Source organism: Columba livia, chromosome 7 (genome assembly GCF_036013475.1).
Source record: "Columba livia isolate bColLiv1 breed racing homer chromosome 7, bColLiv1.pat.W.v2, whole genome shotgun sequence".
Classification (NCBI taxonomy): Eukaryota; Metazoa; Chordata; class Aves; order Columbiformes; family Columbidae; genus Columba; species Columba livia.
This window is the reverse complement of record NC_088608.1, coordinates 21,592,317-21,607,032: the sequence shown is the minus strand read 5'-3', so window position 1 is coordinate 21,607,032 and position 14,716 is coordinate 21,592,317. Positions and strand designations below refer to the sequence as shown.

The window sequence follows — 14,716 nt, the reverse complement described above, 5'->3', positions numbered from 1 at the left end:
TAGCAATAACTACTTGCTTGTATTAAGGCAGGGTGGTAGTTTGGTTCTGATCCTGAAAAACAGGAAAAATCTAATGTCTTTGTGAACTCTGCACTCACGCTCTGTTCATGGGAACTTTGCAATAACAGTCAATTCCTCTTCTGAGCCAGAGTCTGGGATCTCTGAGTTATTCTGAATGTGTGCTCTCCTCAGTTATTGGCATCCTGGTCCCCAGATGGACTATTTTTCTTCCACTGCCCTGTAGCGTTCCTTGCCAAAAAGGTTGATCTTACCCTTTATCACACAAAGGTAGGAGGACTAGAGTTTGGAATGACAGTACTGAAAAGTAAAATATTCTGTAAAAAGCAATCGTACCTTTTTTCCCCAAAAAACCTATGTAGACTCTTCTTTCAAATTGTTGAATCTCATGCCAAGAAGCTATCCAGTAAACAGTTTGCCATTGCTGAGCATCAGGACCAGATAACAAGAGCCATGGATAAGATAACCATCATCACTAAGGGCCACTAAGGCTATATGTAAACAGAGGATTCTCAGGCAACCTGGGTATTTTGTATTTGTCATATCAGCAAAATGGGCATGGCTGCAATCCTGGAGTTCAGCTGCTTAACTGCAACTGGTTATGAAGCTATGTCAGAAATTGTCCCATCCTGGTGAATAATCATTTCATCTCATTGTCAGCTCATGGTTGGGTTAGAAAGTGATACAATAATATGCATAGCAGCAACTTTGGCACTTAAGGTTTGCAGCTAGTGTAGAACGATGCTGTGTGTTCTCAGAGATGGAGGGTACTGCCCATTTGTCTGCTGTTCCTTGCTCCGCTTGTTCAAAGAATAATAAATTACCATCAGTATCCTGCTCTGTTTTCTCTAGGCACTACAGGAATGAGACTTGGACTATTTAAGGGATCTACTAGAGCTCAGAAATAAAACGTTGGTCATCTAGAACAACAGATATTTCTGCAGTATTAGCAAAGCTTGACGCGTGAGAACAGAGCTTGCTTTGGAAATGATTCGGCTCTCTCTCAGAAGCTACACAAAAGGAACATCTCTTTAATGTTGTATGCTCCTACATAAGTACTCATATTTGTGTGCATGTGAGTGTAAAACAAAACAAAAATTCCAAAACAAAGCAAGCTGACTTGCTCCTTCCCAGCTACACACAGGCAAAATCTTAGAACTGCATAGACAGCAGTTGTGTTGCTTTACGCATGCCTGAAGTGCAGTTGGGAAACAATACAGAAATACATAAAAAATAGAATAAAAAATAAAAACCAATGTGCAGAAATGTCTTGCTGCTATTTTGCTTGCTTCTAAATAATGTTATAAATGAATGACCATGTCCAGTTGGCCATGGATTATCCCTTCCCCCATAGGATCTAAAAATTTTATTTTGAACAAGTTTTACGGGATATTTTATAACTTCTTTGGATTGTTTTTTTTTTACTTATTAATAACTTGGCATGTGAATTTATGAGTGTACTGTGGTACTATCATCAAAAAGAAGATCAAAATAGTGACTAGAATAAGTGAAAAGGAAACAGAACTGGCACAAAATCTGTATGGAACAAAGAAGTTACATTTATTATCCAAAGTACAACTCCCATTGGGTACTTGGGTAGGTATCATGCTAACCATGATGGAATATGTCCTCTAACGAAGGACCATTATTATGGGAAGCAGGTAGTCTCCATTTAAAATAAAAAGCAAGGCACAATTATATTAGTTGTTAGCATGCAAGCAGCTGAAGGAGCCCTGTGTGTCATTAGGCACTTACCCTTACTGCCTGAAGTGGAATTATCTGATAGGAAAATTGGGTAGGATTTTCTTTGAACAAAATGAAAATTATATACGGAGTCGTCTGTATGAGTCTTATGGCTGATTTTAGTGCTTTAAGGGTAAGTTTTGTTGGCATTGAAACATATTTCGGCAGATTATAAAGTACATGAATAACAAATACACGTGATATATCTGATAACAAACTATGTTCCCTTTGCTTCCCTAAGATCCTTAAACCTTGAGTGAAGTCCATCACCTGAGACAGGCATCGCTTTCACTGTCTTTTCTATGATAGTGGAATGGGAATGGTGAATCTCTTTGGAAGGCAGAAAATGAGAGGCATTGTCTTTTAGTGGTCAGGTCTGATAGATATGCTCTTTTATGTGTCAGTATTGAGTCTTATATAAGATTTTGCAAAAGTAAGAGTAAGTTTTCCCCTAGAGAGACAGATGAGGAATAAAGGATTAGTACATCTCTCCATACAATAACTCCTAATGTGAAATTCTAGCCCTATTTATAACAATGAGAGCTTTGCCGCTGACTTCAGTACAATCACAATTTTACCCCTAAGGTGCAGTTGTCCTTTCCTAGGAAAGCTAATGTATAAAATACAGCCTCTGCCAGCACATCATCAATTCAATAGCATAGAAAGAGGATAACATTGAATGACACCCATAGCCAATAATAGCTGCTGCAAGCATCCTGTGGAACAGTGTATTAATGTTAGTCACCAGCTTTCTGGGTTTTACAGATGCCCAGGGCCTGGAGAAGGGTCCCAGGTCAGCAGGACAGCACCTGAAAAACACCAGGAAGCAGTTCCAGTCACTCCGGTCAGTAAGTCATCTTCATCGGGGTCCCAACTCAAATGCCTCTGTGCAAACACACGTTGCATGGGGAATAAACAAGAGGAGTTAGAGATGTGTGCACACCTGCAGGGCTGTGATCTCATTGGCATCACGGAGATGTGGTGGGGTGGCTCCTATGACCAGAGTATTGGAATGGAAGGATACAGGCTCTTTAGGAAGGACAGGCAGGGTAGATGGGAGGGGGAGGGTGTTGCCCTCTATGTCAGTGATCAGCTGGAGTACATGGAACTCCATCTGGGGATGAATGAGGAGCCAAGCAAGAGCTTATGGGTCAGGATCGAAGGGAAGGCAAGGACAGGTGACATTATAGTGGGGGTCTGCTACAGGCCGCCTGACCAGGAAGACTGAGCAGTTGAGGCCCTCTATAGACAGACAGGAGCAACCTCACCTTCACAAGCCATGGTCCTCATGGGGGGACTTCAACCACCTTGATATCTGTTGGAGGGACAACACAGTAGGGCATGAACAATCCAGGAGGTTCCTGGAATGTGTTGATGATAACTCCAAGTGATAGAGAAGCCAATGAGAAGAAGTGCTATGCTAGACCTTGTTCTCACCAATGAGGAGGGGCTGGTAGGGAATGTGAAGACCAACGGCAGCCTTGGATGCAGGAACCATGAAATGGTGGAGTTCAAGATCCTTAGGGCAGCAAGGAGGGCACACAGCAAGCTTGCTACCCTGGACTTCAGGAGAGCAGACCTTGGTCTCTTCAGGGATCTGCTTGGTAGAGTACCATCGGATATAGCCCTGGGGAGACCTTCTAGCACCTTCCAGTACCTAAAGAGGGCCTACAAGAAAGCTGAAGAGCGACTTGGTACAAGGCCGTGTAGTGATAGGACAAGGGATAATGGCTTTAAACTGAAAGAGGGCAGATTCAGATTAGATATAAGGAAGAAATTCTTCCCCATGAGGGCGGTGAGGCACTGGAACAGGCTGCCCAGAGAAGCTGTGGATGCCCCATCCCTGGAGCGTTCAAGGACAGGTTGGATGGGGCTTTGTCCAACCTGGTCTAGTGGAAGGTGTCCCTGCCCATGGCGGGGGGGCTGGAACTAGAGGATCTTTAAGGTCCCTTCTAACACAAACCATTCTTTGATTCTGTGATTATTTTCTTCATATCTGAATGAGACAGACTCAGGATGAGTTGGGTTTCTTTGTGGAACTGTGGTTAACATTTGTTTTTTGTATGTTTTTTAAACTAATCAAAGAATGTCAGATGTGGTAAAGTTTTTAAAAATTTTTTATTAATAAAGCACACCATTTATAATTAAGTTTTTAAAGCCCTTCACGACACTATTTTTCCAGCTCTCTTTTTTAGTTCTGTTTAGTTCTGTATTAGCTTCCTATCCTCAGGTCTTACCTTTTGTAAAGCAGATATTGTCATGCACACATTTCTGGGAGGTATCTTACACCTCATGAAAAAAGGAAAAGGACTCTCAATTGACCCACTGTTCAGTAGGTAGAGTGCTGTGGACATCAGCTATATTACAGAGGGTCTTTGGCCAGTATGATGCCTACAATGTGAAAGACCGCTGCCCCATGTCTTCCTGGTAAGACTAACATACTCTTTTTTTATAGGGGTTTTTAGATGTCAGCTAAGAAAATAACTCCTTGATGTGTTTGCATGAGAATGAATCCTGTAGGTAAAATTATATTGCGTAATAGTTTCCTGCAGCTCCCCGGATACTTGTCAGAGTACTCCAAAATTTAATTCAGCCTCTCCCTGTGAAATTTGATCTCTGCTTTGTACTTCTGATTGCTTCTCTCAGCTCGATTAATGACATGGAAGGAAGCACTTGTTCTTTCTCTGAATAGTGGCTGGGTGCCTCCTGCCAGAGCAATGGAGATCACCTTCTGCTGAGCTTATACATATATGCAGCAATAGCAGCTATAATGGGTGCTTCAGTGCACTGTGTAATATCTTCCTCCAAATTAAGGAGGCTCTGACACATCAGTCAGTTTTTCCCTGCCTGTATTTGATTGCACACTTAAAATCAGCTGACTCTTGGATCAAGTGGTGCCTTGTAGCTTTAAGCTCAGCAGCAGCTGTTGTCTATGTTATGGAATTCTTCTGTCACTGTAAATGGTAAAACAAGACTCATACTAAAGCTGGACCCAGAATTTCTTTGCAGTGATCGTCCCTGAGAAATTTGAGCTTTCTTGATCGCAAATAGGAAAACACAGTAGAGAGAACTTAAGAAGGGAAGACACAGATTTTATTGAATAATTTCCAAAAAATGAAGTGAAAAAAATGGATGTATACCAAATCAGAAAGAAGTAGTATAGTAGTGTGAGGTGTCAGATCCCTTTTAGAGTCTGAAAGTACTGAAAGTTTTACTCAAGACGGCAAAGTTCTGAATTGTGGTATTAGATGTCACCATCCTGAGGTATTCAGCTTGGCACAGTGAGACCACTTAATTGCCTCATTTCATGCCAGCATGTTTCAGGTTGTGTGCTGAGTATCTCCAGGATTTAGCTTTTTATACAACATGCAATAGATTCAATTTTCCTGTTCTCAAAGGCAATATCTTTAGCAGTATGTCCTGAAATGCCTTATGGATTCAAGCCGTCCTTTAATCAATGTTGTGGAGGATGCAGTTTTGATCTTTTTCTCTAATATACGAACTATGATACCAGATTCATCCTGTCGTACATCTGTCAAGCCAGACTGAAAGCATTCAGTTAGAGACACTTCATTACAAGAATGGGGCCAACAAATTGGAGACAATCTAAAAAAGGGAGATTGAAATATAACATAGATGGGAAATAGAGGAAATCTCAAAATAAGGTCATAATAGAGGACTTAAATTGCACATGTATCCAGGCAGCAGCAGGACATCCTTAAAATATGCTACAGTATCTGCATACTGATACTTACTTTTACAAATATGCAACAAATAGGAATTGTTTGTGAAAAGAACAGCTATGGGTCAAGATGTAACATAACAGAGAAAACAACTGCAAATATAAATATTTATTATTAGTGGACAGTAACTGCTTCCTACTAAAATTGGCAAGAATTATTAATCCAACCCTCTTAATATTTATTGGAGAATTAGGAAGCTAATGAGAGAGTGCAGCGAAAAAACCTCTTCTGCCTTCTAGAAAAATCTGCAAAGCTAATATTGCCTGACGGTAATGAAGGCTGCTCTAGTGTACCGATTGCCACTGGGCTGCAGGTCCACTACTAAAAGCCACCAGTGCTTGATACTGAAACAAGGGATGAAAAATACAAAATAAAAAATCCTGCCTTAACTGAAGGATGTGCAGAATTCTTTTTCACCTGTATTTCCTGTGGTTGTTAATACTTCTTCTATTAAACACTGCTGGACTGCCATAGAGCAAATTACAAGCAAGTGATGAACGTGTCTGGTTTGATCTTTGAGGCTCTTTGATTAGGTGCAGGTAAGAGTCAATGGAGTCAGTGTCATCTCTGCAGCCCGTGGTATGTTTTAATATCTGCTGTTACTTTCTGGGTTGGTTTGCAGTTTGAGTCTTTAACTTATGACCTTTTTCTTTTTTTTTTTTTTTTTAATTTAGCCATAGATTTTGCTCCCAAGATGTGATTGTCTTGAACTACAAAATGCCTGTTTGTTATGGTACTAATAAGCATTGTGCCTACTGAAAGCTGCAGCAGAAGAGAAAGGGAGGAGGCCTAACGGGCTTGACACCATCTTTTGTATGTGTTGCAGCAAGAGGAGAGGTAAAGATGTCTAGGAATTATCATCATATGCACATATACACATACACACACATTTTTATTTGTTTATCTAATCTCTTGGATGCTTTCTCAATGTCTGTCTTAACCCTTTGTTCTTGAAGTAAGCAAGGCAAAACTACATGACAGGCATTTGATTATTTTTCTTTGTCAAGAGCAGCTAGTGTCCCTTGTGTTGAGAAGAAAAGGGGACCATGTGGAAAGCTAGATTTCAATTAACACGTCAAATAGCAGTTTGTGGGGTTTTGCCTATAACTAAGGTCTGAGTTTCAGGACTGTGGGAATTTTGTGGTTTCCTATACACTTACATATTGCATTCTTTCCTCTCCTACTTCTCTACTTTTCCTCTGCTTCTCCAAAGGGACCAAAGGAAAGCAGTATAATCTTGTCGACTATATTCTATGGTTCTTGCTGATGAATTAGATGAACAGCTGCTTGGAACAGTCTGGAAATACAATTTAGTGAAAAAAAAAAAAGATATGAGATACAAACAAATTCCCTTATGATGCCATTCATTCTGTATGCAGTGGAAGGATGGGGAGGCCTAACATTCAATTTCAATTTGAGACAGTTTGAAAAGCAGTAATTCTACGTACCCACAAAAACATATATTTATAGGCACAAATTTTCACTTTGTAGGTAGAAACTGCACAGTTGGTAGTATACATTTGGGGTTTTGTGTGCATATGAACTTACTTTTACAGGCACAACCATTGTAATTTCTTCTCAATATTTCCCAAACAGTTACACTTATTCTTACATTCTATAGTTCACATCTTGTCTGTGTGCTTTAAACGAAGCTGGGAAGGGGGAGAAAGAGCTATATTTTGGCATTTAGGACAGTCAAAAATCCAACCCAGAAAATGAAAAGGAACCCATTGGTATGTGTCAGTGTTCCCACAATGTCCTCCTGCTCACATTTCTGCATTGTAAAAATCTGGCACGCAGTTGTGTGTTACATCTGGAAATTAAAGCTAATCTCCGCAGTTGCCTTATGAATGTCATACACCAACTGGAGTAATGGGCATTTTGCTTTCTTGTCTTGCTACTTCAGTACATTCCTTCTCAGGTCATTTTCACCTAGCAGCATCTGGGAAACACACACAGAATTAAACATGCCTGTCTACAGAAACAGCAGAGCCAAACATAAGAATTACATTGATCTTGAATAAATTACCAGTTAGTGGAATTCTGATAATTCACACTATTTTGGAAAGGTTGATCAGATTTTTGGTGGTGATCTTGGTAATATGGAATATGTTATGGCCTTTGGCCACACATCCCATATTTTGAGCCAGATGTCTCTGGTCTACCAACATGTTTCCTTTTATCCCACTGCAGGCCAGTAGTAGGAATTGCTTTATTTTGTTGATTGGTTGATTGAAACACATGAAAACCATCCTATGCTATGTATGTTTTGTAAACTACAAGCTTGGTCTGAAAATGTTGTAGACTTCTGGGAAAGTAATCTTAAATAAATACTTTTAAATGCTATTCTGGAACATATTTTTTTTCATGCTTAGATAATTGGAAGAGGCCTTCTTGGTAGTTATGAAAAATGGAAAAAGAAATATATATCTTTTACAGTGAACTCCTGGCAGTCATCTAGAAGTTTAACAGTAGCCACGAAGACTTGAACACACATGATATTTTTGTTTCTTTAAAAGGGTTTGCATTAGCTCTCAGGATGAAAGTGTCATCAAATCAACTGTAACAATAGCTCTGTGTGTACGCATAGGTTGATTATTATCTAAGTACTGGTAACAGTGATACCTAATGCTACTGTGGATAAACACAGAAGGTTTCTGATGACAGCATCTTAAGCATGGGAGAAAAGCTCTCATGTGGTTTACGATACCATCATAACTCTGAGGTACTGACAGAGCTTCATTCAGAGTTTTTCTGTGAGTTGTTTTTCTATATTTCATTATCACTTTTGTTTCTTCTTGAAAATCATAGTTTTTTTTTTCTTTTAAATAAACCCAGATTAAAATTAAGAATTAAAATCAAATTACCTTTTACTACCTATTTTAAAAGAATTCAGAATCTCAATTTGACATCTTAATGGTTATAAAATAGATGTTTTGGACAATAGAACTGTATTTTAATAAACAATGTAATTAATAAAAAAATTTTTTTTAGTTAAATTTAAAACAGCACTATGATTTTTGCAGTGTGGTTGATCATGTCACTTAATATGACGGTCAACTCTGTCATTATTAACAGAATATAGTGAGTGTTGAATGAAGCTTTTGCAAAGATTTATACATGCAAGCTGGTGAAAAAAATGTTAATAACATTTGCCATTATAAAAATTGGGTTTATTGATATATATATATGTATATATTTTTTTACCTGTTTATGTTTTAAAATTGCTGAAGTCTGTGTCTTTATTTTTTCATTTTCTGAATTATTTCTTATTTTATGTGGAGGTTTGTTTTATTTTACTAAGGCCCTGGCTGCTTATCGCAGTTGTACTGCCTAACCTATGGCAGCCAAATTATAGCAAACAGGTTTTCTAGTACTGAAATCGTTACAGGGGAAAAAAAAGAAGAGGGGCAGAAAAAGACGTTAAAAGGTCATCCAGTCCATAGCTGTTCTGAGGCAGGAAATGGGTAACTAGGTCATCCCTGACAGATGTTTGTGCAGGCTGCTGTTAAAAACCACAAATGAAGGGGATTCCACAACCTCCATAAACCTATTCCATCTAATCTAGACATAGGATTTTTTCTGTTATTGTTTCATATTTTTTTTTTCCTCATCTAGTGTACTCTGCTGCAAATTAAGCAATTACTTGTGGTAATTCAAGTGGGTACGAAGAACTGTTGATCATGGCTCTCTGTATGCTGCCTTTTAAAATATGCATTTTCCCCACAGTCGTCTTGTTCTGAGAAAGCCAAGCCCCATTCCTTCAACCTTTCATTTTAAGTCATATTTTCAAAATAACTTATCATTCTTCTTGATTTTATTTAAACTCCATCAAAATTGTTGAAATTGTTCTTGGAGTGCATCGCCCAAAATTGCACAGAATGCTCCAGCTGAGGCCTCTGCGGCACTGAAGGTTGTAGAATAATTAGGTGCTGCATCTCACATACGGCACAATTCCTGGAATGAGAAATGCCCTTCTGCAACATCATCGTGTTGTTGACTCATACTTAGTTTAAAATCCACTCAAACCTTCCTATCCCCTTCTGCAATCCTGTCGCCTTGTTGAAGCATCATCATATTGTATTGATCTACTCCATTTTCTTTTTGTCACGGGTAGTGCTTAGTTTCTCTGTATATAATAGGAGCTTGTTGCAGTTATACTGTTTCTCATGTTATCTAGATATTTTGAATGCTGATCTGCTTTCCTATGAGTTTGCAACCCCCTTCTAGATTTTTTTGCAAATTTCACAAGTTTACTCCCTGTTCTATTATTCAACCTGTTCAATGAAAAATTGAACAGAATAGGACCGATGAGAAATCCCTGAAGGATGTTACTGCAGTGCCATCCTGCTTTGTCAGGAAACGGTTGATAAATACTGATTGCGATAAATATTTTAACTACTTATGTGTCAACTCTTACTTGATTTCATGTACACCATTTTTTGTATTGCAGGTAAAATTAGAGAGGACACAGCTAAAAGCTTTGTTAAAGTGCAGATATCACATTTACTGCTTGTTTCTTATTCAACAGGCCTGTTACCCTTTCTGAGAAGGAAATTAGAGAGTTTTGACACGCTCATGATCCTAAGATTACATTTTAGTGTCCTATTGCTTAATTGTTTTCTATCATATTGTTCATACCTATACCCTAACTGCCTAGTAACTTATGATAGTGGCCCTCATAGATGGATAAGAATGTGTGAAAGTTAGGTCAATTGAACTCTAATTCTTAAGACAGGCAGTATTTTAATCCTTTCTAGTCTTCTAGGCTCTCTCTTCAACTTCACAAATTCTCAAAAAAACAAAAACACAAACACCCACCCCCCCAGAATATCATGCGGATATTATTTTATCTTTTTAAGTGTTCCAGGGTGTTTTTTAGCATATTTTCCTACGGAAATACAATTTATATGATCGCACTGTATGACCAGTCAGACTACACCATCCCTCTTGAGCTTGTTGCTCCCTTCCCAACCCAACTGGCCTGAGTGGTGGTGGTCTCAAAGCTACCACATCTTTACAGTTTTACTGAGAAGGAGCAGGTAAATAGAGAGTCCTCCATGGCAACAAGGAATTCAGTGTAAGTGAAACCATGATATCAGGCATTTGAAAACTCGCAGAAGAACGTTATGAATATTCCTGACATAAATTTAGGAGCTTTTGCTCTGGGCTAATGCAAACAGGAGACACAAGGCTACAGGCAGCCAAGTTTTATCCACTGCTTTCTGAACTACACTTTTCAGTCAGCAGGATTGGAACCCGGCACATCTTAATATCACTTATCTCATTCCCTCCCTATTCTGCTCTGTGCTTCTTGACCTTTGTTAAAATTAATTGCTGTGCATATCTGATGTTAAGGTTTTTGTAGACACATTAGGCAAAAAAGACCATTGAATATTTTAGTCTTCTCTGTGTCACATTATTTGCTATCTTTCTTGTTAGATTTTGGATTTGAACCTTCCTTTGTCTCCCTTATTTCATGTGTGCATGTGTGTGTAACCTTTTAATGGCTTTTAGGTGCTTCCCTAGTTTAATTCATTTTGCCTCTTAGCCTCCCTGATTTGTTCCCCATGCGTGTGTTATTCCTTTGAACATGCTTTCAGTCATCTGTTCTTGTTTCCACATTTTTGTGTGATTGCTTCTTGTCTTTTAGTTAAATAGCTCCTGATGAAGCCTTGCTGCTCTCTTTCAGTGCTTTCTTTGCATCAGGGTAGTCTGCTGTTGTGCCTTTAATACACTTCTCTCAGTAACTGTCAGCTCTCCTATGCTCCTGTTTCCTTCTGAATTTCTTCCAAAAGATCTACGCACCCATTCAGTCCTTAAGCCAATTAAAATCGGCTTTTGGAAGCCCATTCTTTTTCTGCCCCTCCACGCTTTCTTTGGCATCATTAATTTTATTGTTTTGTGATCAGTTTTATATGTATACCTTCCACCTTTGGCCTAATCAGGAACTATTATCTGATAAGCTAAATAATATGCCTAAGAGCCTTTCCTCTCTTATCTCCTCAGCTGTCTGAAATCACAGTTCTTCTCAGTACTCTTCAGGAATCTGCTGGCCAGCTTGTCTCCTGTACTGCTATTTTCCAGGACCTTGTGCGTGTGTGGCAGGGTGGTGGGTGAGAAGGAAAGGTAGTCCCAAATCTGCTGACTATGGGGCTTTTGTCATTTTCTTGGAGGAATACAAGGTGCCTGGACAGGACACTGGACTAGGTGGGTGTTAGGTCAGATGGGGCAAAGCAACTCCCCTGTTGCCACCACAGGGGGTTTTGTGAAGCTCTAGACCAGCTCAGCTGGAGCTGGAAGGGATTAGAGGCGGGCAATCTATAAATTATAATACTGTCACTTTAATATATAGTATTTCATCATCTGTCAGGCTTAGCATTGATAATATTTGGCCAAAATTTGAAGGCTTTATTCAACAATTAACAACAACAACCAAACAAACAAACCACAGCAGCCCTAAACTGGTATTACTTTTGCCTGAAAAAAGCATCAAGACATGCCCCATTGCTGTTAGGAACCACATACAGACATGGCTCTCTGCAAACACTGTCTGTCTCTAATGGCTTAAAATCAAAGGCAAAAAAATAAGCTCTAGGCAAGACAGATACTTCAGGAAAGAAGATATAAGGTGTAAAGAGTGAGACAGAAGTACGAAACGTGTGGAAAAGCATGAGCTTAAAGAAAAATGGAGAAGAAGCCTGACAGATAAGAGGGGCCTGTTTACCTGAGAGCAGCATTATAAAAGGAATAGTCTAAGTGTAAGAAAAAATTGCAGGAAACAGCAGACAAGTAGATTGCAAGGGACATTGGAAGAAAAGCAATAGAATAACATGAAAACAGACAGGTGGGGGGAAAAAAAGTGACTGTAGCATCCATCAGGTTGGGTTGTTTCATTTCTTCTTCAGGGAACATTTAAAACCGAATTATTTTTTATTAAAATGACGCACATAAGAAGGGATTGTAAAAGTGTCCTTGATTCTGACTAGAATGCAGCTAACAATCTTAGTAGCTAGAGCAGGGAGACTGGAGCCGAGAGGAACATTTCTATGGTAAAAAAGACACATTTAATTTTTGTGTTTGGTTTGAAGGAAAGCTGTTTGCAGGCTTCTTGGAGATTTGCCGTACAAATAATCATAGCAGAGGTGGATCACTGGATCTGACTGATGATGATGATATCAAAGGTATGATAAATGCAGTTTATGACAACTGCATGGATGATAAAAATAGATCTGTGCTTACATGGTGTTTGTGTTTGTTTCTTGAATGTAGGCTTACTGTGATACAATTTTTTTTTTCATTTTGGCTTCTCTGCTTCTTGATATGCTGGTATATTTGGGGGAGGTATTTTTGCTACTGTATTAGTTATGTATGCATTTGTTACCTTGCAACTCAGAGTTGCTAGCAAGTGCTATATTAAAAAGATTATAAAGCATGTAGTACAGTATGTGGCTCAGGGAGACAGCTCTAATTCAGTGAGCCTCAAAAATCATTTAATCAAGACCTAAATAACTTTTTCCTATAAAAATATTATTGCTCTGAATCAGTTTTAGAAAACTTTAACTAAACTTGAAAATTAATGTTAGTACAATTGCAACACTCCTATTTGGTCATAAATAGAAATTCCACGTGAGAATCAGGTGCAGAAGCTGTTACAGTCTGAGTTGGTCTGCATGTGCTGGTGCAGTCACTTGGCATTTTACCTTGTGCTGGTGCCAAAACTGCATTTTAAACCCTCTGAGCTACAGGACACAGACTGGAAGATTCTGCCTGTCGTTCCAGCACATGCTGGCCAGGAGCGCGTTGGTCTGATACAGGGAGGGTCCACATGTGCTCAGTGGTGGATGGATGGTGTTTGAGCTACAATCTTCCAGCATTCAACAAGACAGAAAACAATATTTTCTTCTCCCAAGTTATGTTTTCCCAGCATATACTATGTTCCATCTAACCTAGAAATGTCATAAATACATCGTTTCAATGATGAAATAATTTAGGCATTTTCTACTCAAGCTGCTGTACCAGTATGTCTATTTAGTTAAAAGAATAATTTTCTACTATGATAGTTAAATCAGATTGGCTGCTGGTGCTGGCATAGTTACAGGGTGAGTGTATGACCTATATATGGGATAGGTGAGTGCATATGTACATGTGTGTATACATATATCTATGTATAAAATTCATACATACTGGCAAATACACAGCATGGTATACTGTAATAGCTTATGCTTTAAAAAAATACCACTGTCAATCTCTTATCCAAAGTGCCAAGATGACACAGAACTAACAAATAATTTGAAGCCTTTTTAACAAACAAAACCTCGGTTTCACTGGCATTGCAAATAATTGATGGGCCCAGGTGGCCAAGGCGGCCAGCATCACTGTGGCTTGTATCAAGAAAAGTGTGGCCAGTGGGACTAGAGAAGTGATTGTGCCACTGTACTCGGTGCTGGTGAGGCCTCACCTTGAATACTGTGTTCAGTTTTGGGCCCCTCACTACAAGAAAGACAGACATTGAGGTGCTGGAGCGTGTCAAAGAAGAACAACACAGCTGGTGAAGGGTCTAGAGCACAAATCTTACAGGGAGCAGCTGAGGGAACTGGGGCTGTTCAGCCTGGAGAAAAAGAGGCTCAGGGGAGACTTTATTGCTGTCTATAACTACCTGAAAGGAGGTTGCAGTGAGGTGGGTGTTGGTCTTTTCTCCTGGGTAACAAGCGATAGGACAATAGGAAATGGTCTCAGGTTGTGCCAGGGGAGGTTTAGATTGGATAGGAGGAAAAAATTTCTTCATGGTTATCAGGCAGTGGAACAGGCTGCCCAGGGAACTGGTTGAATCACCATCTCTGAAGGTGTGTAAAAGATGTGTAGAGGTTGTGCTTAGGGACATGGCAGTGTTAGGTTTTTGGTAGGACTCGATAAACTTAAGGTATTTTCCAACCTAAACAATTCTGTGATTCTAAATCAAATGACTTGAATATTGCTTACAGAAGATAATTTTTTGTTTGAGAAAAGGGTAGAAACAAGGCTGGGTTGCTTTACTGTCTGTCAAAGAAAGTAACTTATTCCAAGTTGAAGAAAATGGAAGAAGGCTACATATTAAATACTTCTGATTAAATATATGAAAAGGTAAAAAGAACTGTAATACCATTGTGGGTCATATTTTAGAACTCTTAATCAAAAGAAGCAGGTAAAGGAAATAGGTACCAAAAGCATCC

General features: G+C 39.1%; 1 protein-coding gene across 3 annotated transcripts in view; it reads left to right on the top strand.

Annotated features, from left to right (window-relative positions):
* Nucleotides 1-12,747, top strand: part of METTL8 (methyltransferase 8, tRNA N3-cytidine) — a 51,769-nt gene extending 39,022 nt beyond the window's left edge. For 2 of the 3 annotated variants that reach the window (XM_065068747.1, XM_065068748.1), the window contains exons 11-12: nucleotides 2,527-2,605; nucleotides 6,179-7,850. In XM_065068747.1, the coding sequence (XP_064924819.1) occupies nucleotides 2,527-2,605; nucleotides 6,179-6,263 (164 nt within the window). In that variant the 3' untranslated portion in view covers nucleotides 6,264-7,850. Of the gene's footprint in view, nucleotides 1-2,526; nucleotides 2,606-6,178; nucleotides 7,851-12,595 lie in introns of those variants that run through there. The other variant, XR_010473676.1, reaches the window with a different exon arrangement.
* The last annotated feature ends 1,969 nt before the right edge of the window (nucleotides 12,748-14,716 follow it).